Source organism: Paralichthys olivaceus, chromosome 16, assembly GCF_024713975.1.
Source record: "Paralichthys olivaceus isolate ysfri-2021 chromosome 16, ASM2471397v2, whole genome shotgun sequence".
In the NCBI taxonomy this organism is placed as follows: domain Eukaryota; kingdom Metazoa; phylum Chordata; class Actinopteri; order Pleuronectiformes; family Paralichthyidae; genus Paralichthys; species Paralichthys olivaceus.
Genome location: NC_091108.1, coordinates 7,805,200 through 7,831,032, shown reverse-complemented (window position 1 = coordinate 7,831,032; position 25,833 = coordinate 7,805,200). Strand labels below are relative to the sequence as shown.

At 38.6% G+C, this 25,833-nt stretch overlaps 3 protein-coding genes across 4 annotated transcripts; 1 reads left to right on the top strand and 2 right to left on the bottom strand.

Moving 5' to 3' along the window:
- Positions 1 to 2,258: 2,258 nt before the first annotated feature.
- gjc2 (gap junction protein gamma 2) lies at positions 2,259 to 13,015 on the bottom strand. 2 transcript variants are annotated; one of them, XM_020088795.2, is made up of 2 exons: positions 12,875 to 13,015; positions 2,259 to 3,690 (listed from the first exon to the last, which is right to left on the bottom strand). In XM_020088795.2, exon 2 carries the CDS (start codon positions 3,659 to 3,661, stop codon positions 2,399 to 2,401), a length of 1,263 nt encoding a protein of 420 aa, XP_019944354.1. In that variant the 5' UTR covers positions 3,662 to 3,690; positions 12,875 to 13,015; the 3' UTR covers positions 2,259 to 2,398. The 2 variants fall into 2 exon arrangements, with proteins under 2 accessions (XP_019944354.1, XP_019944355.1); XM_020088796.2 differs by lacking the exon at positions 12,875 to 13,015 and adding an exon at positions 5,697 to 5,837.
- Positions 13,016 to 17,836: 4,821 nt separating this feature from the next.
- LOC109638123 (7-alpha-hydroxycholest-4-en-3-one 12-alpha-hydroxylase-like) lies at positions 17,837 to 19,942 on the bottom strand. The gene has a single exon (XM_020100944.2). It carries the CDS (start codon positions 19,900 to 19,902, stop codon positions 18,367 to 18,369), a length of 1,536 nt encoding a protein of 511 aa, XP_019956503.2. The 5' UTR covers positions 19,903 to 19,942; the 3' UTR covers positions 17,837 to 18,366.
- A 2,236-nt stretch (positions 19,943 to 22,178) lies between these two features.
- On the top strand, positions 22,179 to 25,140 carry higd1a (HIG1 hypoxia inducible domain family, member 1A). Its single transcript, XM_069511700.1, has 4 exons — positions 22,179 to 22,342; positions 22,832 to 22,906; positions 23,109 to 23,243; positions 24,077 to 25,140. Exons 2-4 carry the CDS (start codon positions 22,837 to 22,839, stop codon positions 24,145 to 24,147), a joined length of 276 nt encoding a protein of 91 aa, XP_069367801.1. The 5' UTR covers positions 22,179 to 22,342; positions 22,832 to 22,836; the 3' UTR covers positions 24,148 to 25,140.
- Positions 25,141 to 25,833: the final 693 nt, after the last annotated feature.

Sequence of the window (25,833 nt, the reverse complement as noted above, 5' to 3'; positions counted from 1 at the left end):
TCAATAGGGTTTCTCACAAAGAAGCATGAATATGCATGTGCCCGCTCAACTGCGGTGCTGTCCAATTAAACACAAAACACACACGAAATGATCACATTTCATCGCTTCAAGACAGATTAAACACAATTTGATGTAATAAATATTACTAATTAATTCGATGTGCTTATTAAAAGAATATGCACATGGCCTTAAATGTTTCATAAACTCAACCCAACAATTGCTATTATCAGTGGGTTACAACTAAACTCTAAAGCATCCACGAACGATTCATTATCTATCATTGAATTGAAGTTTATGAAGTGATCAAAAAGTTGCACCAAAATCTTCCCTATTTTAATTAGTTATATTATTTTATAACAAAAAGATTTAGCGCAGAGGAAACAGCAATTCTTTTTCCATAGCCTTTGTAAGAGAAACATTGAAACGTTATGAAATTCTGCTGCGATTAAGCACATTGTATTTATTTATGCATAGAACAAAAAAAATTGCAGAGGAAAGAATCCGTTCGACCTCTCAAACATAGCATCAATTCTCAAAATGCATGCATGGAAATCCTATTCCTAAACTAATGTCCACTTCTGGTAGGTTTTCTGCTCTGAGGAATAAATTCAGTGCTAGTCAGGGATAACTACGTCCTGTTAATCATAATGGCGAAACACTGAATAGGGAACATCTGATGCACTAAAATGTCCTACAGACCATGCAGTGCTCCTTAACGCTTGACACAAATGAAAAAGTACAAAAATAAACACGGAGACACACCTGTAGTTACTCAACAACATACCTAGTTAAAAGGTAAAATATTTAAAAGTCTGTTTCTAACAAAACTCCTGGAAAAGGCCCCATAACAATACAAGACCAAAAATATATTCAATCTAGATTTATTTTTTAAACATAGTTAGTGCAGTTTGACATCATGTCCTTCTCCAAAGCTTGGAAAAGCACAGGCTGTTCTGTTAGTGGCAGGTACATTATAATATAATATAATGTTTGCTTTAGCTACACAGCCATAGGCTGTGCTTGGAAGTGGAAACAAAAGTAAAATAGGAGGAAAACAACTGCACAACATTTAGCAGCTCTGTAGCTCAGTAATCAACATGTTGGCAATATAAAAAGAAAAATGAAGTGGTCTGATCTCGTCTGAATATCCACAGTCTCTCCCCAGATATGAAATAAAACTTACAAATCATACAAAAGCACATACATCTGAACTTGATAAACACAAGGTGAAGGACAGAAGTGACACAAATCAGATGAGAATGTCGGCGCACCAGTTAATGCTCGACTTTAAATGATGTATTTTACCATTGCAGGTGCAGGCCCTTCTTATGACCACAACATTGAGTTTGTTTGTCGGAGCATTAACTGGTGTGCAGATATTGCGGTCCCATGATGAAATCAAACTTAATCCCTCCATTTTTTGCTGTTACCTCACACTTTAATTTTACACACCATACAGTATTCAATCACATGACAACACAGCTACCATGAAGCAAGAAGTCAGAGGTTTCAAATACTTTTATTTCTTTATGAGTAAAATACCAGAACAGTCTTTAAAATTCTGAGGCACTTTGTATGTGTGTGTATGTAAGTATGACAAGAGTGAAGGCAAGGGGAAATATTACTTAAAAACCAGTTTGAGAAGAATACTCTTCAGTGACAGAAGAACAAATATGAAAACATGGAATAGATAAAGGCTTTGTACGCAACGACTGAAGATCATCACACTGAGCGGATGTTTACCAGGCGAGCCTCCTGTCACACAGCCCTATTCTATCACCCTTATCATAAATATTCCATCTTTCGGCAAAATATTCCACCTCTAATCTTCTTCCAGCGACACTCGTCCAAACATAACTCCCCAAATGTTCATCATGTATCTTTCCAACAACAATCATCACGCTTCAGGAATGACACATTGTGCATTGATACAGTGTCTTGTTCTACATTTTCAAATTTGGGCTTAGGGTACAAGGGTACACACTTCCAACGTTAAATTTCTTCAAATAAATCCAGTTAAGCAGCAGTCAAGGGTAGATCAGATAATATACTATGTAATATACAATTTACTTTGAAATTTTAGCTGGAATTAAAGATGTTACCGTAACTAAATAAGTCTGAAAGCTATGGCAAGCACGAAATGAGACACTATACTAACAGAGAGGTTTCATGAGTCTGCATTTGATAATTCCTTCCTGTGTATTTTCTTTTTTTTCTTTTGCAAAATCTACAAGTCTATTGTGTAATGTACTCCTTCAGCCAGTGTGATTGAAATTCTAGGTTGTAATTGTCCCGTGTCACAACTCGTACTCATTCACACATCCTTCAGTGTCCCAGTGCAGTCCTGGAGTCTTAAATGTTTTTTTTTTATTATTAATATACTTTTTTTAATTCATGTTTATATCCAGACAGAGGTCTTCCCATTTTTTACAATAGTCGCAGCCTTCTCTGTGGCTGATTTTGGCCTTGCCCCTTGTTTCTCCTGCACTGTGTTGACGCGGTTTTGCTCTGCCATAGTTCCCCCAGATACAGGACTACTGGTTCTGGAGGTTTGCTGGGTGTTTTTGGTTTGATATGTCTGAAAGGCCATGTCAAGCTGCTCCTGGGCAACCCGTAGGTGCCGGTGCAGGCTTGCCAGATCAGAGGGGATGTTCTCGTCTGGGCTGGTGCACTGCTGCTCCTGGGCCACATTAGCCATGTTCTGCTCGTGGGTGATGAGGCTGTTGGGAACCCTGCCAGGTTTGTCTGTCTTCATCACTAGGTTGTAGCCCGGAGGGGAGGCAGGAATGTTGCGAGAGAAAGGGTAGCCATAGGTCGTCCGTCGACCCCGATTCCTCTTCATGCGAAGCGTATCCCGAAAAGTACCGATTCCCAAGTGAAGCATCTCACACACATTTAACACTAGACAAAGACAGCTTACCACATACATGATGAGGAGGAAGATTGTTTTCTCTGTGGGCCGCGAGATGAAACAGTCCACGCTGTGCGGACAGGGAATCCTGCTGCATACATATGAAGGATTAACACGAAAACCATAGAGGAGATACTGTCCTGCAAGGAAAGCTATTTCAAAAATAGCTCGTGACATAAGCTGAAGAACATAGATTCTCATCAGTCCTTCTTGCATAATTCTTCTGCGGCCATCATGTTTTGGTTGGTCTTTTCTGCTGCTGCTGCTGCTGACTGGCTCAGGTTTGACCTCCTGCACCTCCAGAGTATCCTCATAGATCATGGGCTCAGCATCGTCATCTTCCTCCTGCTCCAACACATCCTCCAGGTGGTGGCTTTCCCTCCATCTGGAATGAGGTGGGGGCTTTTTGCAGAGCCTCTGGTGCTTCCTCCGCTCCACCTCTGAAGTTCGGGCAATCTTGTGAATAGCATAACCCATGTACATAATGGAGGGAGTGGAGATCATGATGATCTGAAAGACCCAGAAGCGCACGTGCGAGAGGGGAGCAAAAGCATCGTAGCATACGTTGTCACAGCCCGGTTGTTTGGTGTTGCATGTGAACTTGGTCTGCTCGTCCGAATAGATGGACTCCCCTCCGACTGCTGTGAGCACGATGCGGAAGATGATGAGCACAGTCAGCCACACTTTTCCCACAAAGGTGGAGTGGTTGTGGATTTCTTCCAGGAGACGAGTGAGAAAGCTCCAGCTCATGTTGGTCTTTCAAGCTTTTCAACTAGAATCTGTCAAGAAATGATTAGAAATGAAAAATAAGATTATGAGTAATGATGGGAATATGAGCAAGCCAGGAATTCAAAATGCATTGTTAACTGTTCTAGCAGTCACAGTGAAATGATTCTACTCATCGACCAAATAAATAAATATTCATTATATTTACACAGAAGACAAACGCCACATTTGAGAATTGAAAACAGCAATTTTCCTGAAAAAAAGTGATCAATCATCAAAATAGTCACTCATTTATCTGTGAGCCATTTCAACTGTAATCTATTGCAGCCCTATAATTTCTGAGTAAATTACCAAGACAATCACTGTTAATCTTTCATTCTTCAATTTCAAATCACTTAGCGTGAATGATTTATACACAGAGAAATTTGTCAGTTTGCTGTTTTAGTTTTAATAAATGTTTGCAAATGTCTCAAACATGAAATATTCTCATCTGCTCAGGACGTCTTGAAGTAGAGGAGGCATCCATCTTCAACTGATTGCATGTCCGAGCGTTATGGACAAAGGCTAGAGTTGATTCACTGTAGCAGTGATGTCATTCAGTCACCCCATCCCAACACACGCCAGGCAACATTTCATTCAAGCTGATTAAAATAGTGTGTAAAACAGCAAATGGTCGCTAGAAAAAAGAGGAACTTTATAACGGACGCAACACAAGAAAACACAACATGAAACTGACAAAAGCTCAATCAGGTAAGAAATAAATGCATTTGAAACCTTTGATTTCCAGCTTTGTAGTAGCTGTCTTGTGAATAGACATTGTTTGGTGTTTTGAGGAAAGACATTTGAATTGAACTCAAATAAGGTGTATGGATACAGCAAGAGTATATTCCTCTCAGAGTGTCATTTCAGAAACATACTGCTCATGGCACTTTAACAGAAGCATCGTACTTCTGTCGCTTCATTCACGGGCCAGAGCCACAGAGGTCATGTTGATCTCATGACTGCGACACTGTGTTCCCCGGTGTGGGATGTGCCATCTCCCCTGCCATCTGAGTGAACAGGAGAGAGGCTTGTTGCTCCGCTGCGACGCCTCTCCTCCAGATCCAGAACCGCTCACGCCGGGGAGGAGTACAACCACATGGAGACAGATGGCACCTATGGTGGGCAACTCATGTCTGCCCTAGGATGGCACGACAGCAGGGTCGTGCCACAGATTTACACTGGAGTTCAAATGATTTTGTTGCGTGTCATAGCATCAGCCTAATTTGTAAAATAACAACCACTACTGACATGTAGGTGACCTTGAGATATGTGAGTGATGCTAATGTGTTTATCAAACTGTTGTGCAGCTTTATAATGTTGATTAACAGTCTGTCTCTAATTAGCTGTGGGGCTGCAATTTTAACCAGGTCTGATTTATAATTCAAGGGAGACTTCCTTGTATAAATATTCAATTCAGTTACAGATTGATAGAAATTATTTCAGATTAAGAGCATGTATGTAAATGCAACTTTTAAAAAACAAATCTGGAACTGAGTAAATTTGAGCTCATAGTTTGGATTTTTAAATGTTTGCACAAATCTATATAAAGACTTGTTTTGGGCTTTTGTTGTTGGCTTTTAAATATTTCAGAAAATAAAGCATATACTACAAAATATAATAAGATATAAATTACATATTAAATAATAATAATAAGTAATAATGATTATAAAATTATTCCTAATTTAGGATCTCTTCTAAAATTTGATGATGAGGCTGTAAAGTAGACAAACAATATTTTAGCTGACTTTAATATTAGTTAAGAGTTCATTTGTACGGTTAAGACGATTCTTTATTTTGTGATCAGATATTTCATCATGACCACACATGCAGCTGTAATCTGCTGTAGTTTACATTAGAGAATTCCATCTTGTCAGACAAAGGTATTTGAACATATATTTCAACAGGTTTCATTCAGACAGTGGACCACACAAACAGTTTGACTGATACAGCTGTGCATCTACAGGATAGTTAAACAAACAGGTTCTTTAGAAGGAAGTCAGTAAGTGACACAACCCACCTGGTAAAGCTGCACATGTATGTTCCATTCTGAACATCTCCTCTGCCCTCTCTATAGTCCCTCAATCCGATCCATGGATTTCACCTCCATCCTTACGTCCTGGCCTTTGCCAACTTATTGATAACTTACGAAAGGCAAAAAAATAAAAATAAAAAGAGAAACGACAAAACTTCTAGGAGAAGACTTTTCTTTATCCTGTTTCCTTACTCTGTGAAGAAGCAAGGTCTCGCTGCTGTGAATGCCTCACATTCTGCCTTGTGTCTGTTTTCTATTACACCAGCCCTCTGCCCGAGAAGGAAGTATAAAAAACAGAGAGGCAGAAGAAAAAAAAAATCCTCCTCTGGCAAGTGACCCTCATCCAAGGGTTCAGACTGGAGGATATGGTTGTGCAGACTGAAATGAACACCCAGCTGAGGGAGCGTGTTAATCGCTGCACTGTCAACCTCTTCCCAACACTCATATGAAACATTTGTAACACAGCTGATGAGGGTCTCTCTCTTCCCCCCTCTCACCCCACCCTCTCTCTCCCTCCCTTTATGTCTCCATCCATCTATGTATCTCAGCTTCTTGCAGGTTAATCTCTTCAAGCCCCTCAACCATCTACACAGCAACAGTAGTGGTTCAGTCTGAGGGAAAACGATGATGTATAGGATTGCAAAATGCACATTAGCAGCCTCTATATTTTCAGTTATATAACAGTGGACTGTGGGTAACAGTTATGAAAAAAAACAACTGGGGGGGGGGGGGGTTTGAGGACAGAAGTGTCACACAGACATAAGCCACCTTGCCTCTGTGCAGATCCGCTAGAATGTAACCAGCAGGTATGCTCAGTCATATCGAGTGTCATAATATTTGGATCTTCAATCCAGGCAGATGGCCAGATAGAAGCGCAGCGGACAGGTCGCAATTTGCTCCACCGCTCCGTGTCTTTTCCGACTATGTTTACACCACCATACAAGTATTCACCTCGGCCTGTGGCAGTAGCACACGTTGTTACTTAAGATGATGTTCCTTGTGTTCTCTGATATGACACGACAAAGTACAGACGAGGAGGGGATTCATGCAAGATTAACATCGGAAAGGAATTCCTCCATCACTTTATTCCATGTGCCAGTCCCCCCCCCCCAAGTTGGGAAGGGATCTAAACTCAACTACTTTTAACAGAGGACGGATGGACGGGTTAGTGTCTGGCTTGCATTAATGAAACACATCTGGTTATTGTCACGGCGACCATATTATTATAATGCTACCTTCACAAGGCCCTCAATAACCTTTAATTATCACCTGTATATGGCCATAAAGTGAAGAATAACATTCAACAACACCAGTAAGTTCACCATCAATCAGATCACAGTTAGTCAGTGACTTAAATGATCATGAAAAGCTGTCTATCTGATAGTGCTGTACCTAAATTTAAGGAAACAGTTCCAATTTAACTCAGTAGCATCCCTCAATATAACTGACAGATTTTGTAAAAACCCTAGATCCACTGAGATTGACCATCTTGTCGATGTAGATCACTAAGATTAACAATAGACTTCATAGCACCTCTAAAAAAGAAGTGTGTAAAAAATAGTAGATTAGCTCCCTGGTATAATTCCAACACACAAATTAAAACAAGCTTTAAGAAAACTAGAAAGGAAGTGGCGCACGAGTGATTTGTGTTGAAAATTACCCGTCCTGGAAAGATAGTCCTAAATTAAATAAGAAAGCCCTCCACAAAACAACAGCTGCCTATTATTCAACATTAATAGAAGAAAATAAAAACAACCCCAGGTTTATCTTCAGCACTGTAGCCAGGCTGAGAGAGTCACAGCTCCATTGAATAGCGATGTCTTTATGTGCTTCTTTAACGATATAATTTGAGATAAAATATACCATCTCCTGCCCTCAGTTGATGCTAATCATCATCAAGCACAGAAATCTCAGGAACAGCTGAGAATCCTATAGATCATTTAGACAGCTTTTCTCCGATCACCCTTGATCAACTGAACTCAATTCTATCCTAATCATGGCGATTTGTGAATATGATATGAATACATTTTACATATAAAATTGTGTTTATTTGATTGATTGATGACAACTGCAACAACTCATATCTAAAGTAAAATAATATAAGTGTATGAGAAGTCGCTGCATACAGCTCTCGTTCTGTTTGAGTTGTTTGTGGTCTGAGAGCCAGCCATCTGGGCCTGCAGGACCCCTCCTCCAGAGGCCTTGCCTTAGAGCCTTCCCTCTCCATCTGACTGAGGAGATGTGGCGTAGCGAGCAGCCCGAGCTGAGGAAAAGAAGACGGGGGATGCTGCTGGAATGACTAGAGCATTTGGGGTTTGGACATGTGCAGTCCCTAAGGGACAGATGAGCACGTGTTTTTAAGTTGTGATGCATTCCTCTTTTCCTCCATCTTCCCCAATCTACCCATCATCCAAGAGTCGCAGATGGTGAAGATGACTGATAAGTGAGTGTTAATGTTATTTAAACTTTAAGTCAATTTAAAGTTTATGTTCCTCGACAGATGGTGGAACTCTCTGCCCATGGCTGCGGTTAACAATTAACACCCAGAGAGGATGGACACAAATGTATTTTATTGCCATTATTAAAGAAAATGATATATAACAATTTCATAATTAAATCTCCAACAATAACAATGGGATTTATATTTTAAAAAAGTGTAATTATGAGACAGGTTTTTAATTTCCTATTAAATAGTTTTTGCAACTGCAGTTAAATATTTGAAATCTTCCCATTTATTTCAAGCAAAAACAAAAATGTGCAAACTCAAAGAGTCAAACCAATGACTGTCTAGACATGAAAATGTTGTCACTGCATTTGTCCTCGGACAATTCGGGCTATTCTAGCTTTTGGAAACTAGTTCACGTTGATAAATATTGATTGGACTGCCCAGAGCCAGGAAAATATTCCAGAACTCCCCCTGCAAGACATTGCTTGACATTGCTCTTGTAACAAGGCACCACTGGCATCCTGTGACAGCTAAATGACAGTGTTTAATATTCATAAGGTTAAAGTTATATTTAGAGTCAAATTTAAGTATTTTAAAATTATGGAAGCATCTGCAACACAAATCAAACAAAATCTAACATGACGGCTGACAAATGAACACACTGGCACACTCACTGTACTTGACAAAATGACATTAATGATTGTTGTGCACGTGAGAACTCACTGTACAAATCATATCATTCATGTACGACCCATGTTTTCAATTGCACAAATGTTTTAATGACACGATGTCTAAGTCCCAGACATTTTCAGAGGTCACTGGGAGCTGTGAGGGTTTGCAGCATCGCCAAGTGCGATGCAGCGCGGAGGAGTGAAGATCTCGACAACTCTCCTTGGCCGCCACCAATGTCAACGCAAGAGTTTTATCCACATGGATTTACTGAACAAAGTTGATGCGTGCTGGCTAGGGGCCGTGGAGGTCTGTGTTTACGTAACAGATCGAGCTCAACCATGTGACTTGGATGCCCCCCTCCCCCTCCCTTAGAGAAAAGAGTGACACAAGACACCAGAGCAAAAAACATGCAACTTGGTGCTCGGACTCCTCCCCCTCTCCCATCTCTCCCATCCACTATCATCATTAAACTGCTCTCACCAGCCGGTTGGAGGCTATCCCATAGGCAGCCTGAGAGTGGTGGCAGTCCTTTCTCATTTGTTTATTTTTCTCCCAGTTTCTCAGCTGAGCCTACCCTACCCCCAGGCTGAGTGCGTCCCGTGCCAGTTTTACTAAGGCGGGACTCTGCTGAAGCGACTGAGATTAAAAGCCTTGAGGTGGATGCCAACAACTTTCCTCAGCCAGCGTCTCCCACATATGAGCAAAGCAACTTGTGATGTGTGTGTTAAAAAACTGCAAAGTTGTTGTCATTGACATTGTACTTTGGCTCAGTTGCTGGAATTTTGCCACACCACTACCATGGTATGAAGCAATACATTTATGTGATGAATTAAGTTTGAATATAATAGTCTACAAGTATTCTATCAAATGCTAATTTTCATTCTAGACTATTTACTTGGTGTGTGTCATTTGTCAAATTACTGAAAGCACTGAGCTATTGTATCAGGTATCAAATATATCAAATAAATTAAGTTCTATAAGAATAGCCTTGGTCCCTGTCTGAGAATAAAATTCAAATTTTACTGCTGAGATGCTACATTCATTCTGGTTATTAAATGATGCTAAATGATGGATATTTTTATGTGGAACTTTACAGACATTATGATCTTAAAATGTATATATACATATATATATATATATATATATATATATATATATATATATATATATATATATGTATATGTTTCTGAGTAGAGAGGGAATGCAATCAAAACTTGCAACTTATCTGAGAGTTGCAGGGCATTGCATCAGTTTTGCTCCACCCGCTGGATGTTTCTGTCATAATTAACCCTTGATCTTTGTCAAAACTAATTTGACCTATAGTGTAATTTCCTAAATTCCTCTGTCACTTCATTTTGATTACTTTTCACTGGCAAACTGTCCACAAAATGTAGCTGAAGTGAAAAAAACACTGCACAGAGCCAATGTCCTCATTCTGAATGAAAATACTTAAGTGATAATAATATTTATTAGAGAAGCTGCTGTATGTTATCATGTCTAAACATGAGCAGAGCTCAAACTGACTTCAATTTGCTGGACAGCATGTGGATCACAGGGGTCCCAGAGAGGAATAAAGACATCCTGAAAACAAGACTGATTGTCATGTACTGATGTATTCAACGAGAGGAACGTATAAATAACACTTTGGTGGTGTCAGCTGTATTTTACAAATAATATGTCCTTTTAGGGACCTGGAGTAACCTTGTGTTCTAAAATTAAACACATGAAGGATCGTTTATAGAGTTTCACAACAGAGGAAAGTAAAGTATTTCCTCATCCGAATGTTACCCTGACAGTGTGATGAAACAGCATTTGACCATCATACGGAAATAAAATGAGGGCACAGTTTATCATAACTGATCGGTGATCATATGCAAAATAACATTCAGTTCACAACATCTACATCATTTGTAATTGTTTTATTCTCCATTATCAGGGCAGTAGAATCCACCATACAACTACCCATCCAAATAAACAAAATAAAAGGGCTTTGCTTGCGGAGCTACAGGGCTTTAATCTTTGACATTATCTTGTCTTAACTGACTATGTCATAGGCTGATCTGAGGCAAGCCCAAAGGACCAGCAGACCTAGTCAGGGTCATTTGGACTACAAGAGATATGTTTACTGCAGCTCCTCCTCCTTCCTTCCTTCCTTCCAGACGCTTTAGTGCCATTGCCTTTCTCCAACTCAGTGAAGTCCAGACACTAGTAGCAACGCTGCAGGACCCTAACGATAACAGCAATATACCATCTCTGTTTAACACACTTATGCAACAAGAACTCAGATCAAAACTGTATGTGCACTTACTGGATAGTGTTTAGTTTAAACATTTGACTTCTAAGTTGTGACCAAAATATTAAATATTGGTCACTGCTGTGTGACAAGTGGAATGGTATATCTTTTTTCTACAACAACAAAGTAGAGACATCACTTGCCCTCAGATTCATTACTGATGCTGCTTCCTCTATTGTTTTTTTTGGGGGGGTCAACAATAATAATGAGTGGTTTCCTGATATATGGTCCACAGAACTGCATGCTCTTCCCCTTATGTTCAATCCACTGCTCTGTATCCTATTATCGTTGCATGCATTATCTGCTGCAAATCTTGGTCGAGGAAACAAATCATAGTTTTCTCTGCTGATGAAGCAACCGTTAATATCATTAACAAAAGTTCCTCTATTCCCAATTTTAAATGCCTTGTAAATAAAATAGCTGATTCTTTGAACTCAATAATAACGTATGACTCTGCATGTTCCTATTTCACTTCCTTCTGTGCAGCCTTCTCTGTTCCCACTATCCCTGTTAACATCCCTATGGTCTGTGCTTTTATTGTCCATTGTTTTAAATCTTGAAATATGCTACCTTCAGCTTCTGTAGCAGGTATTCATTTTCATTTAAGATGCAAAGATCCTTCAGCATGTAGCCTGCTCGGGAATCCCTCCATTCACCTTCTCCACAATGGCCTTAAAAATAGCATTCAGGATCTAAGGATAGGTGCCTTCCCCTCTCTTTGGCTTTAATGGATAAGCTGGTGCAGAAAATTCACCTCCAGTTCTGACTCTCTTGATTTAATAATATCCAATATCACCTTCGACATTTGTGCTCAATCCACCTTAAGTATTCAAAATTTGATAGAGCGGGAAGAGGTTCAACTGTCATCATATCAAAAGCTAACACTCATTTCTGTCCTCTTCTATAACCTGATATCTCCAATGGCGTTCCTGACTGACAAAGGAAAGGCCACATCAAGATCTTGGTTCATGACCAAGTGTTCCTGACTGAAATGAAGCATGTGTTAGTTCATGCAGGACGTGGAATCATGAGCTCACGTACTCTGCCACTTATGCTCTGCTGCTGGCAACTTGCCTGCACCACCCCAACCTCCACCTTTTAGCACTGATATATAGATATATAGACCAGTTTATAGATAATCTTTCTCTTCTCTTAGTGGATAATTTTAGCCACTAGATGAAACTTTTGTTCAAACAACACAGACTCATCAAGTACTTTCACAGATATTTGGTAAAAATGTACAAGTACTCAATGAGGTGAATGATCCGTAGACTGTTGTCACTCCACCAGTTAAAGGATAACAGCCCCAATTCTGACAGAAGTAATCAAGCTGTCAATGAGTAACATTTGCTAATAGGCATGAGCAACCCATTTAATGAGGGAAAGGTTAAAGATTTAATACATTACTCTTCATTTGAGTGGTTTTGTCATTTGCCATATTGCAGTGTAAGATGGCAAAGAAATATGTTGGTGAAAAAAAACCTTTCACTCTTAGTTTATTGTTTGTTTAATGATGTTTAAACAGGATACAAACCAAAAACGTTTTGGGGGGATTTCAACAAATTCAAGAAAACAATTTAACACACTATCCTATGATTGTACAGAAAATGTCTAGATTAGAAATGCAACAAGCAAACCTTGTTCATTCAAAGTCAACGTTCATGCAAAAACCATTACAAGCATCCCTGTAACTGTGAGCCTAACTAATAACATGATAATAGAAGTAAAACAGCAGTGAAAGGCTGTACATACCTGTCCATGTGAATAAAGCTGTAACTTATTCTATACTTCATGGTGGAGCATCCTGGGCGGGAATCCAGAGGTTCTGTTTCACTGCTCAGGCTCGGAGGGATGACACTGACAATGGATCATTTTTCTTCACAACCCCTCACCACCAAGTACAGGCAGGACACTCAGGAGACCAGCATCCTGCCAAAGGCCCCATTGTTCCCCAGCTCATCCGCCTCCATTACCATGACCACCAAGTGTTTATTTATTTGATCCAGAATGAATATTAATACCACCCCATTCATTCAAAAAGAAATGAACAGTCATGTAACTTTGGACTTCTAAACCTTTGCTTTTCCTCAAGCATTTAGGTTTAGGTTAGGGTTGGGGTAACGGATAGGGTAAGGCTATTAGTTGTGATGGTTAAGGTTGGGTAAGGGGCTAGAGAATGCATTATGTTAGTGTGCTCACAACTATAGAGAGACATACGTGTGTGGTTCATATAATATATAATTAAAGGTTCATATTTGATTAATGTTTAAATTTGTCACTCATGAGTTGAGTGAAGAACAGTGGTGCATGTGTGAAATAACTTTAAAGTTTTTTGTGGAGATGAACTCCACAACTCCAGAATGAAAGCTAATAGCGTTGATAGCATGACAGAGAAATGAGCAGCATCAGACAAACAGTTTTTAGTTTTTTAGTCTGAATGTTTTTTTTATTGGGGATTAAAGCAAAACACTGTAAGACATTAACACAGCAATTCAACAATGCAATTTTCTATGGTTAATAGTTAGCTGAGCTGTTTACAAAGTGATTTTAATTTTCAGACATGATCACACAATGAATATCTTAATGTTATGAAACTTCTGCAGACTTGACACTGAAAAACAGTAAAGATTACAGGTTTTGTTCATTTATCAAAGAGAATGTATTTTGTTTCTACACCTCTCTCATTAAATCAACAGTCCCTAGCATTATAAACTTAAAAGCAAGAAGTGCAGTTGCGAAAAATATGCATCATGCTCAGAAATCAGCACACATGTAATTGGCATTATGGGTGCTATTTTGGACAGAAGACTTTCCCAAATAAAACCAAATGAAAGCTTTAAGAGTTGATCAAAATCAAAAAATGTTTTGACAGAGACCGTAGAATAACGGTGGGTGTTTGGTGGTTATTTTACAGCACATCTACCGTAATTTATTTAACAGTATATTACCGTTTTTTTGGATTACAGTACATGATGGTAGGATAACTGTGTTTTAGTAATTTTACAGCGCATATAGTGTCATTTATTTAACAGTATATTACCGTTTTAAAGTACCATCTAGAACAGTGTAACAGTGCATTAAAGTACCATCTAGAACAGTGTAACACTGCATTAAAGTACCATCTAGAACAGTGTAACAGTGCATTAAAGTACCATCTAGAACAGTGTAACAGTGCATTAAAGTACCATCTAGAACAGTGTAACAGTGCATTAAAGTACCATCTAGAACAGTGTAACAGTGCATTAAAGTACCATCTAGAACAGTGTAACAATGCATTAAAGTACCATCTAGAACAGTGTAACAGTGCATTAAAGTACCATCTAGAACAGTGTAACAATGCATTAAAGTACCATCTAGAACAGTGTAACTGAACAGTCTAGCTTGAAAACAAATCTTTTGCATGTGAACTATAACAGTGGGAGTGGAGAAAGAAAAGGGGGAGAAAGAAAGAGTGAGTACTTTACAGCAGCGTTTGGCTGGTCTCCTCAGTCACCAATGACAAGTGCCTGTAAAAAAATAAAAATAAAATAGAATTAGCAACACAACTTCTTGCAGAAAAGACCAGATAGAGAGAGAGAGGCAAAATATCAGACATCTTTGTCCTATATATATATATATATATACACAAAATTGGTGATTAACTTTAATAACGTAACAATCTCTGAGATCTTAATGACATACATTTTACAATAAAAAAAACTTTATGAAGGTCAGCAACACCTACAGCTAATTGAGCTCAAGCTAGCTACAGAGCTAGCTTACACTTAGCCAGGCAACCTGAACTAATGAAACAGACCTAATAAAACATCTGAAATGTCAACAGTTCAATAATCATGCAGACAAAGCAACACTGGACACTACCAATTTCAGGAGATAAACATAACTTTACTTTACCTGCTCTGATGAACTCCACATGGACTTCTCGAATGATATGACGGAGCTGTGCTCTCCAAAGTCGAGTTCGGGAATAGCCAGTTAGTATATTGTCACTCAAAAATGAGGAGTTTGAGGAGTTTGATCAGTAAAGAAGTGCTATCATGAAAATAGGAACATAAGACTGCAATCATCAGTAAGATGCTGATGGATAATGACTGGACTTAAGAAGGGATGTTTCCACTGCTTGATAGAAAATACTGTAATATGCTGTTAAATTACAGTTTAACTGAAATTGTAACTGTAGTTTAACTGTAACTGTCATTTAACTGAGCATTAACTGTTAATTTACATGTAAGCATGAATATTTAACAGTATTTTACAGTTATTTTAAAATACAGTAAGATACTGTTGTAATCCACCGTAAATTTACAGCAATTCATTACAAATACTGTTTTATGCTGTTAAATTACAGTTATCTACTGGTATTGTTAAATTACTGATTTAACTGTTAATTTACATGTGAGGGATGAATATTTAACAGTATTTTACAATTATTATAAAATACAGTAGGATACTGTTGAATATCCACCGTAAATATACAGCAATTCGTTACAGTGTAGGGTGAAGAGTATTGGTCCAAGGACAGAACCTTGTGGAACTCCATGATTAACTTGCATGTGCATGGAGGAGTCATTGTTAACATTTACAAATTGGAATCTATCTGATAAATATGATTTAAACGAGTGTAGTGCTTTTCCTTTAATTCCTATATGTTGTACTAATCTCTGTAGCAGAATCTTATGATCTATTGTGTCGAAGGCTGCACTAAGGTCCAACAAGACGAGGACAGAGACAAGTCCATCATCTGATGCCATAAGAAGGTCATTAGTGACTTTCAATAGTGCTGTTTCTGTGCTGTGATAGGTTCTAAATCCTGACTGAAATTTTTCCAATAAACCGTTACTATCTAAGTAACCACACAGCTGGTTAGCAACGGCTTTTTCTAGGATTTTGGAAATGAAGGGCAGGTTGGATATGGGTCTATAGTTAGCTAAAACCTCTGGATCAAGCGTAGGCTTTTTAAGCAGAGGTTTAATAACGGCTACCTTAAAAGCTTGTGGTACATAGCCGGTTAACAAAGACATGTTAATCAGATTTAATATGGAACTTTCAATCAGGGGGAATATGGTGGTATAATTTATGGATAGTGTAATCCAAATACTGGGATGGAGTGAAATGAAATGGAACACACCAAACCTTTATGGAAAGCTATACAATAATCTCACTGTACAACCCTGACAACTGTCTGGGTTGTGTGAATATGGCAACAACTAATTTGATTGTATCTGAGTAAACCTCAGAGGAAATTTATTGACAATGCTCATTGTTACACCTGAAAACATGCTCAGATACTGTGGTGTGTCATAGTCGGTCCTGTAACCATTACATTTTAGTCCCATGTCATGAAAACCTTCAACTCTGGCTTCATAAAATGTAATTTTATTTTTCAAATTTGTGCATTATTATGTGGAGAAGTGGGGAAAAATACAAATGTCTTCAAACACAAATTCATTTAACTGTACTTCTAGGTTTTAAGGCAACAGATAAAGTTCAAGGCAAAGAAAGGCTTTGATAAAATCTAGACCTTTTGGCAAAACCAGTTGGGTCATACTGCTGTCATGCTTCGTGGCAGATTAAATATGTATTTAACTTTGTAACAGAAAAGGAACTAAAGATAAAACTCTGCACATTGTGATGTAGAGATTGCAGAAAGGGATCACGATCGATGACCTCATTACAGAGATCTTTGTGGAGGGCTGAGAAGAAACAGCTTTCTGCTTTTCTCTTCATTGTTGAGGTAAGTTTTTTCTTTACTTTATTGTTGATCTTTTGAAAGTAGCAGAAGAAGCAAAAATATTGTCCTAAATATGCTTGATCTTGACAAGTCATCTGATTTACTACCCTGCATTGCCATTTGTTTGTTCTGTGTTGATCCCTTTAAGTAGAGCACCACCCACTGGTTCTAACACCTCATTGGAAATCAACTCTAGCAAAAGAAGCAACAGCTGCACTGTATGTAAGTTTTGTTTCTATGAAGTTTATTAAATTGTTGTTGTATTGAATTAAACAGCTCTTTAATGTTAGGTGAATATGTTAATTTATAGACTGAAGAGAATATGAAATGCAATTTTTGTACTTTTTGTATGTTGTGGATTGAATGATTCTTACTCAGAACATAAATATGAAACATTCTGACTCTACCAAATTTTATGGCCGCACCCATTGTATTCTTTTTTCAATATGTGACCGTGATTCACTGTCTCTCGGTTCATGATATTAACTTTGTATTGGTCATAAATAAAGTCTGCTCTATGTTGTGACTGTTGTTCACCTTCTGCTTACTTGACTCAACAAACACAACATCTGTCCTGGAAAGTGTCATCATTTGTCTTTATGAGCAATTAAACACCAACAGCACTATCACTGACGGATTAATCAATTGAAATTAAAGGTTCATATTTGATTAATGTTTAAATTTGTGACTCATGAGTTGAGTGAAGAACAGTGGTGTGTGTGTGAAATAACTTTAAAAGTTTTTTGTGGCGATGAACTCAGAATAAAAGCTAATAGCGATGATAGCATGATGGAGAAATGAGCAGCATCAGACAAACCTTTTTTAGTTTTTTAGTCTGAATGTTTTTTTTATTGGGGATCAAAGCAAAACACTGTAAGACATTAACACAGCAATTCAACAATGTAATTTTCTATGGCTAATAGTTAGCTGAGCTGTTTACAAAGTGATTTTAATTATCAGACATGATCACACAAAAAAAAATGTAAAGAGAATGTATTTTGTTTCTACACCTCTCTCATTAAATCAACAGTCCCTAGCATTATAAACTTAAAAGCAAGAAGTGCAGTTGCGAAAAATATGCATCATGTTTGGAAATCAGCACACATGTAATTGGCATTATGGGTGCTGTTTTTGGACAGAAGACTTTCCCAAATAAAACCTAACCTTTATCGTCCAACCATTTCTTTGAAACCTGGTCACTGAAACTCAACGAGCACATGCTTAATGATTCTAGATGCTACTAAAGATAACACACACAGCAGCTTATTTTATGTATCTGACTAAACCTGGCTAAGGAAGCAGAAAATGTGTCATATAAACTGTCATTTAGATGAGCTATTATTTAAATTATGTAAACATGCAGAAAACACGTTACATAAATTTGATTATCACTAGTACAAACGTTATTGTGGAATCTGACATTCATCAGAAACTTTTCAGTTTCAAAGAAAGCTTCAAGAGTTGATCAAAATCAAAAAATGTTTTGACAGAGATGTCAAAATGATTAGCTGGTTTAAAATCTGAGTCGGTATCGAAACTGGACCTCTCTGTTAGGCTGCATGGACCCAAAGCCCCATCGGCTGAAGTCAAATTCAGGTATTTTCTCCTCAGGATTCTTCAGCTCAATCTCAAAGTAGACCAACACCAGGAAAACAAACTGCTTCACCTCATTAGAGGCAAAGAAACGCCCGGGACACATGGAGACCCCAGCACCCCAGGGCATGGTGTAAAACTTCACCTTCTTCCCATTCTTGTGAAAGTCTGTTTTCTTGCTCCCGTCAGGATTCAGAAAGCGGTCATATTTGAATGAAAGTGGGTCAGGGTGGATCTCTGGGTCAGTGTGAACAGCACCATAAGGAAACATAGCCATTCTGTCACCTTTGCGTATGAAATATTCACGCCCATCTGCCATCTTGAGGGTCATATCCTGGAGCACAGCTCTGGTGAGGACAGGTGCAGCAGAGAGTCGGAGGGTCTCTTCCAAAGCACTGTCCAGGACGGGTGTTTTCTTCAGCATTTCATAGGTCAGGGTGATCGAAGGGCCATCACGTCTGGCTTCCTGCCCTGATTCCTTCAGAACCTGATCTAGCTCTTCCTTCACTGCCCTCATGGCTTCTGGGTGTTTCATGAGGTAGAGGAGCAGCCAGAATGCAGAAGGACCTGTGTTGCCCTGAGAGGCCCAGAGAAGCACAAACATGTACCTGCTGATCATTGACTCCTTCATACCCCTCTCCTCTCGAAACTGCTGCATGTCCCAGATCCAGCCGCTGATGTCGTCCTTCATCTTTATCTTCTGCACCGACAGAGTGTTCCAGAATAGTTCCGTCAGCCTCTTTGCTTCCAACCTTTGCCTCGGTGAAAGGACCCCGTAAGCCAGGTTGGGGAAGAGTTGGTCATATTTACGAAACTCTTTAAACAAGGCTTCAGATTCAGTTCTGTCTTTCTCTTTGGCTTTCTCCTCACTTTCTTCTGACTTGGGAGGTGCATTGCCATACAGGGATAAGTAGCCGGCTCTGAAAAGGATATTGTAGCTGTACATAAACAGTCCATCTTCTTTCCAGCTGCCTTGGTCAGCTGCTGAGCCGACTTCATGCAGCATCAGATTCTGTAAATTATTCATCATAGCTTGTGTCAATACCTTCAGACCGTCCCCCTTGAGGTGCTTGTTGCTGGTGACCTGGAGAATACTGTGGTCATCCTCCTCTGCCACATAACCAAACACTCTGTGCACCAGATGTTTAGCAAACAGCCTGAAGTCCAGTTTTTCGCGACTCTCCTTAACAAATGCCCCAAACGACAGAGGATCTTGAAGGAATGTGATATAAAACCCTCCCAGCTGCACTGTGAACACATCGCCATGTTTTTGCTTCATCCTCTCAATGAATTTGAAAGTGTTCCTGCGAAACTCCAAGACATGACCCAGCCAAGGGATGAGCCCCTTATCCAAAGGGGGTTCTCCTGGTCGGTGCTGTCGAAACACACCAAGTAAGTACAGTCCTCCAATCAGACAGGAGAGTAAACAAAGAAGGAGAGGGAGCAGCAGTCCCATGACTGATTCCTGTAACAGGCACAGAGTGATTTAGAGTTAAGCTCCGCAACCTGCATTATGTAGAGAAATGTTGCTCCTCCCCATAGGGGATGAGTTTCGGTTATGTGAGTAAACAAACAGTGAAAACAGTGGAATTAGCCATGAACAGCCAACCGCATTAATAAACGTTATGCACATGATGTCAGCATTAGCAGAGGCATAGCCTCTTGAACCAGTTGGGTCATACTGCTGTCATGCTTCGTGGCAGATTAAATATGTATTTAACTTTGTAACAGAAAAGGAACTAAAGATAAAACTCTGCACATTGTGATGTAGAGATTGCAGAAAGGGATCACGATCGATGACCTCATTACAGAGATCTTTGTGGAGGGCTGAGAAGAAACAGCTTTCTGCTTTTCTCTTCATTGTTGAGGTAAGTTTTTTCTTTACTTTATTGTTGATCTTTTGAAAGTAGCAGAAGAAGCAAAAATATTGTCCTAAATATGCTTGATCTTGACAAGTCATCTGATTTACTACCCTGCATTGTCATTTGTTTGTTCTGTGTTGATCCCTTTAAGTAGAGCACCACCTACTGGTTCTAACACCTCATTGGAACTAACTAGCAAAAGAAGCAACAGCTGCACTGTATGTAAGTTTTGTTTCTATGAAGTTTATTAAATTGTTGTTGTATTGAATTAAACAGCTCTTTAATGTTAGGTGAATATGTTAATTTATAGACTGAAGAGAATATGAAATGCAATTTTTGTATTTTTTGTGACCGCACCCATTGTATTCTTTTTCCAATATATGACCGTGATTCACTGTCTCTGGGTTCATGATATCAACTTTGTATTGGTCATATATAACGTCTTTATGATCTGCTCCTATGTTATGACTGTTGTTCACCTTCTGCTTACTTGACTCAACAAACACAACATCTGTTCTGGAAATGTGTCATCATTTGTCTTTATGAGCAATTCAACACCAACAGCACTATCACTGACGGAGAGAGAGCTGTCATAATTTTTATGCAGCATTTGGTTGACAACGACTCTATTTACAGTTGTAGAGGTGGAAAAAGCATGAAGTGAATAAAATTATGAATAAAATTTGAAGAGAGACCTCAAAAATCAAAAATAATAAAATCAAACAAATTCAATTAAAACATTTTTATTTGTTGTTGTTTTGTTGTCTTGTGAATCACTTTTAATTTGTTCAGTAAAGTGAGGTCTAAATTTTTATTATTATATAAACGTTTACATGTTTTTATAAATGTGGATTGGATGTCATCAGAGTTGATAAATAGTTCTGTTAGGTATTTATATATCAATAATATTTGATATAGTCTGGGTCTCTGCACGTTGCAGAAACGTGCTGCTACGTGCCCTCGTGACGCCCGCCCACCATTACGTCTTCTCAGAGAGTAACACGTGACCTGAGATGATTCACCTCCACTCACTTCCTCCTCCGTTCAGATAAATTTGGGCCTTTTACAGTTAGATGTTGAAATAAAGAGGCTGGGCACAGCACGAAGAGACAAAACACGACACAAACACGCTCATTTCCTGAGGCTCTCTGGTTTATTTCACACGAACACTTGTTGTTACTTTCTCTCGTTGACAGTAAAAGCTTCATCAGGTTGTGAAACTGCTACATGATCAGCTGACAAGGCTTTTTTTCGTTGTGAAACACACGACACGCTCATTAGGGTGGGAGTATCATCTCATATTTGTTTAATCATCTTTGAGTTTACGAAGGGGGCCGTACTATTGATGGTGCGTTCAAAGCTCCTTGGATCTACTCACGGTCAAATTACTGCTATCATTAATACTAATGATACCGTACACTTGTTTTGTTCTTTATTTTAACAGAATGCTTCACAAGATAATAAAACAACAAATCAAATATTAACATATATTTTTTAATTTTATTTGATCCATTTTATTATTAAAAGAACGTTTTAATAAAGGATTCAAAACCAGAAAAAAATAAGCATTTCACCCAGAATTTGAAATGGAAATTGTTGGTAAATGTTTAAAAGTGTAAACTATAGTATGGTGCCCAGAGAAAGATCATGTGATGTGATATGTTATGCTTGGTTACGATATGTTATATGTTATGTTACATCACATTATGTTACGCTATGTACACTTTTCATTGGACCAATACATGATCAATCAGAAATAATTGTTTTATTTTAAGTTTCATCTTCTAATCTGAGGGTGTTGGCCCCCAGCCTAACTTCCATGTCGAAAATCGTATTTACCATTTTCTCCTGTGGCGTGAACGCAGCACTGCGGTGATCACCTAATGACGTCAGACCGGCGTGCAGCGCTAGTTACATCACGGAGCCGGCGCGTTGCTTCCTGCTGCTGCGTGCGACCTGAACAGACTCGTGAAGAGAAAATCTCCGGAGATTTTGTTCCCATCTGATCCAACCAGAGACACTTGAAGGAAACAGGTAGGAGCCAGACCTCTGCGCAGGATCGATCAGCTGTTAGGACTGAAATCTGCTCTGGATCTTTGATTCTCGCTCATTCTCTCTAATGTGACGTGTGCTCGGGCTGTAAACCACTTTGAATGACTGTTCGTGTTTTATTGTAACCGTACAATGGCTGGTGGGGGTTAGAATCTGGTGCACTTGCAGTTATTTAGGCCTTTAAAGAGGGTGAGAGTCCTCTCTGCCCTTCAGGGGGTAACCTCTGAGATCTGCATGTGGTGTGTCAACTTCAGGTCAGAACAGAAGGTTACAAACCAACTGTGGATACTAACTTGAACTGTATCGATCAGTATCGATCAGCCTAAAACTTTGAGATGATCCAAAGTGAGGTTTCGGATTATAGTGAGGACTCAACTGATGGAGCTAGCATGCTATGGTTTTTTGGGAGTATATAAATATATTATATATAATATATTATATATAATATTGAACTTTTCCTCGTCTTTTCAGTCAGGATGTCTGCCTACACTGAGAATGAGTCCAAATTCATGCGGAAAGCCAAGGAGAATCCATTTGTTCCAGTGGGTGAGTACATGATAACATCATCAAGAGACCGTTAGTTAGATAATCTCACATTCAATTTAAAACCTTCTTATTAAAACAGACTTGTGTTTGTCTCAGAGGAGCGATGTTTGTGGAACCCTGTCGTTTACACATTTCCTCAGTTAAAGTCAACGCACCCTGATTTTAACTGTAGATTGAACTTTATTTGTGGGGCTCCTTGCAGGACTAGCAGGATTCTTCGCCATCGTTGGGTACAGACTGATGAAAATGAAGACTCGAGGAGACACTAAAATGTCAGTGCACCTGATCCACATGAGAGTAGCTGCCCAGGGCTTTGTGGTTGGAGCCATGACTCTTGGTACGTAACCTGCAGGTTTCACTTTGTACCACAATGTATTTTTTCTGATTACCATTTTAAGCCTAGTAACATGTTTAGACTAACACTCATTACAGACGTTATATTCTCTGAGTATTAACAGACGGATGTGTCATCTATCAGATTCGATCTTTTCTATATGGTTTCAGTTTATTTTCTCTTTTTAACCCAGCTACATGTTTTTGAGTCATGTTGTTTGTTCGATGGAGTATTAGAGCCATATGCTAGAGAAAGAGTATAAAGTCGTTATAGGGGAGTAAATCGTAATAATATGAGAATAAGGTTGTAATTAAATGGGGAAAAAGGTCCTAAAGAGTTAAGGAAATAAGCAGCAAGGGGAATACATGCTCACCAGAGATCAAATCCCCCTGGATCCAAATTCTTGAACCACACGCAGATGTAGCCAATGTTAGCCTTCCATTCCTCCTCCACTAAAGGGTTGCTTCTTTCTTAAGAATAGAGATATATATAACTTAACAGAATGCTCCACATCCCTCATTTAAAAACAGACAGCAGGCTGATCCTCTGTTATTCCCCTGTAAAATTCCCCGTGTTCTAAAATTACGACTTAACTCTTATAATGACTTTTTTCTTGTGATGTTGCAAACTTATTTTCTTAAAAATACAATTTTATTCCTGTAATCTCAGCTTTTTAAAATTCACTGTAAATCGCCCTAATACTCCCTTGTAGGTTTGGAATAACACTCATCAAATAATATCTAGATGGAGCAGGATAGCTCCTGGTTCCATTATGACTTTTACTCGTCAATGTAGATATGAGAGGTGTCATTTAACTCATTCCTCTCTGTTTTCAGGAGTCCTCTATACAATGTACAGGGATTACATTGTAAAACCCAGGGAATTGAAAGCAGTGGAGAACAAGTGAACCCGGCCTCCTACACCGTTCCCTGTCCCTCAATATAATCTCCTGTTAAGGTGTGTAGGGTGTTTATCTTTGCAGGTGCATTTTATCTTTGGAATGCACACATCCTGTCAGTAGCTCACCTCATACTGTAAATACCTATAATTTATTGACTACACTTCTGAACGTCTAAATATTACCCAGAGGATCAAGCTTCCAGTTCTGTGTTGAGAGTGACGTGTCTGATCTCAGCTGTTGGAACACTGGTCACTCTGTGTGTTTGTGGATGTAAACCCAGCTGGTTCCATCAGTCTGGAGGTTTTTTTTTACTTCACTTTTGAACGGGTAAATATTTTTAGAAAATGTAGCATATTTGAAAAACAGTTTGAGCAGGATGATTAAAAGACAACCAGCAACGCCAGGAAGCCTGATCAATGTATTTTATTTTATTTCCGTATTCTTGTATGATGGAATTTGAGGATTTTTTTTGCCAAACGAAATGCTTGTTTGTACCTTAGCCATTTAAAAACTAAAAAGAAAGAAAATGCATACAAATGCATTTAAGGCATCTTGAGGAAGACGTTGACTACACAGGTCTGAGCTCACATTCATAATACTATTTGAAAACAAGAAGTTTTTTTTCACCATAACATCATTCCATAAAACACTTTTTTAATAATCACAAGTAAATAAAAAATGTAAAAAGTAAGACATGTTCAAAACATTTCTTGAAGAAGTAAAATATATAGTTTTATACAAATTGTAAAGGCCACGTCTTTTTTTTTTTTTCAATTTCTATCATCGTTAACAAGAGTCCAGTATTTAAGCTCTCTTGAGTAATACAGTATAAACTGACATCTGAACCTAAACAATATCTATTATGCTTGAATAGATGCCTTGTTAAATTATAAATGAAGTTGAGTTTTGAATGTTGTGTGGAAATACAGAGGAAGTTATTTTTGAATATGTTTCCTTTTTTTTCCGTAAATAAAAGTGACCAGTCTTCTAATTCTGAAATGTTGCAGTGTGTACCTTTTAAGTACTATTACTAGTAGTAATAATAATGATAGAAAAGTACATTTTAGTTGATTGTACCCAATAAAATGCCAAATGACTCTGACAAGTTTCGTACTTTTAGCTGCTGCTGAACGAACATTTTCGCTGATCATTTCCCTGTGCTACAGTAGGTGTCCCAAAAAAATCCAAACAATAAAACTATTGCATATTATTTGAACACAAGCCTTCCACTCCCATCAAACAAAAGACTCCTGTTCTCCATTACTGATGAGTCAATGTTTTATGCTTTATCACTTCCCTGTGTTGAGCAAATGCTGTAAAAGGCTGTGTCATTGTGGCTTTGCAATCCTGGCAATGACGAACGTTCCTCACAACAGAGAACACAGTGACACCTGAGATCCACTTCGTTTTTTGCAACTATCGTCTTTCACCCGCTCAAAAGTTTTGCCAGTTTCTTTAGTTGTTCCTGGAATTTACATCGTGTAATGTCTCAGATGACTGTGAAACTAAGACATAGAACAAATAAATACAGTTATTAAAAATAATCTTAGAATCTAGAATCCTAAACACAAACCACTCCCTCCTGCAGTATTGTTCTAATAATGCACCACAGGGTGAAGTAACACACTTTGTTCAAATATCGTCTTCAAATCAACCAAACTAGGGCATATGTAGGAATAGTTTGCATCAACT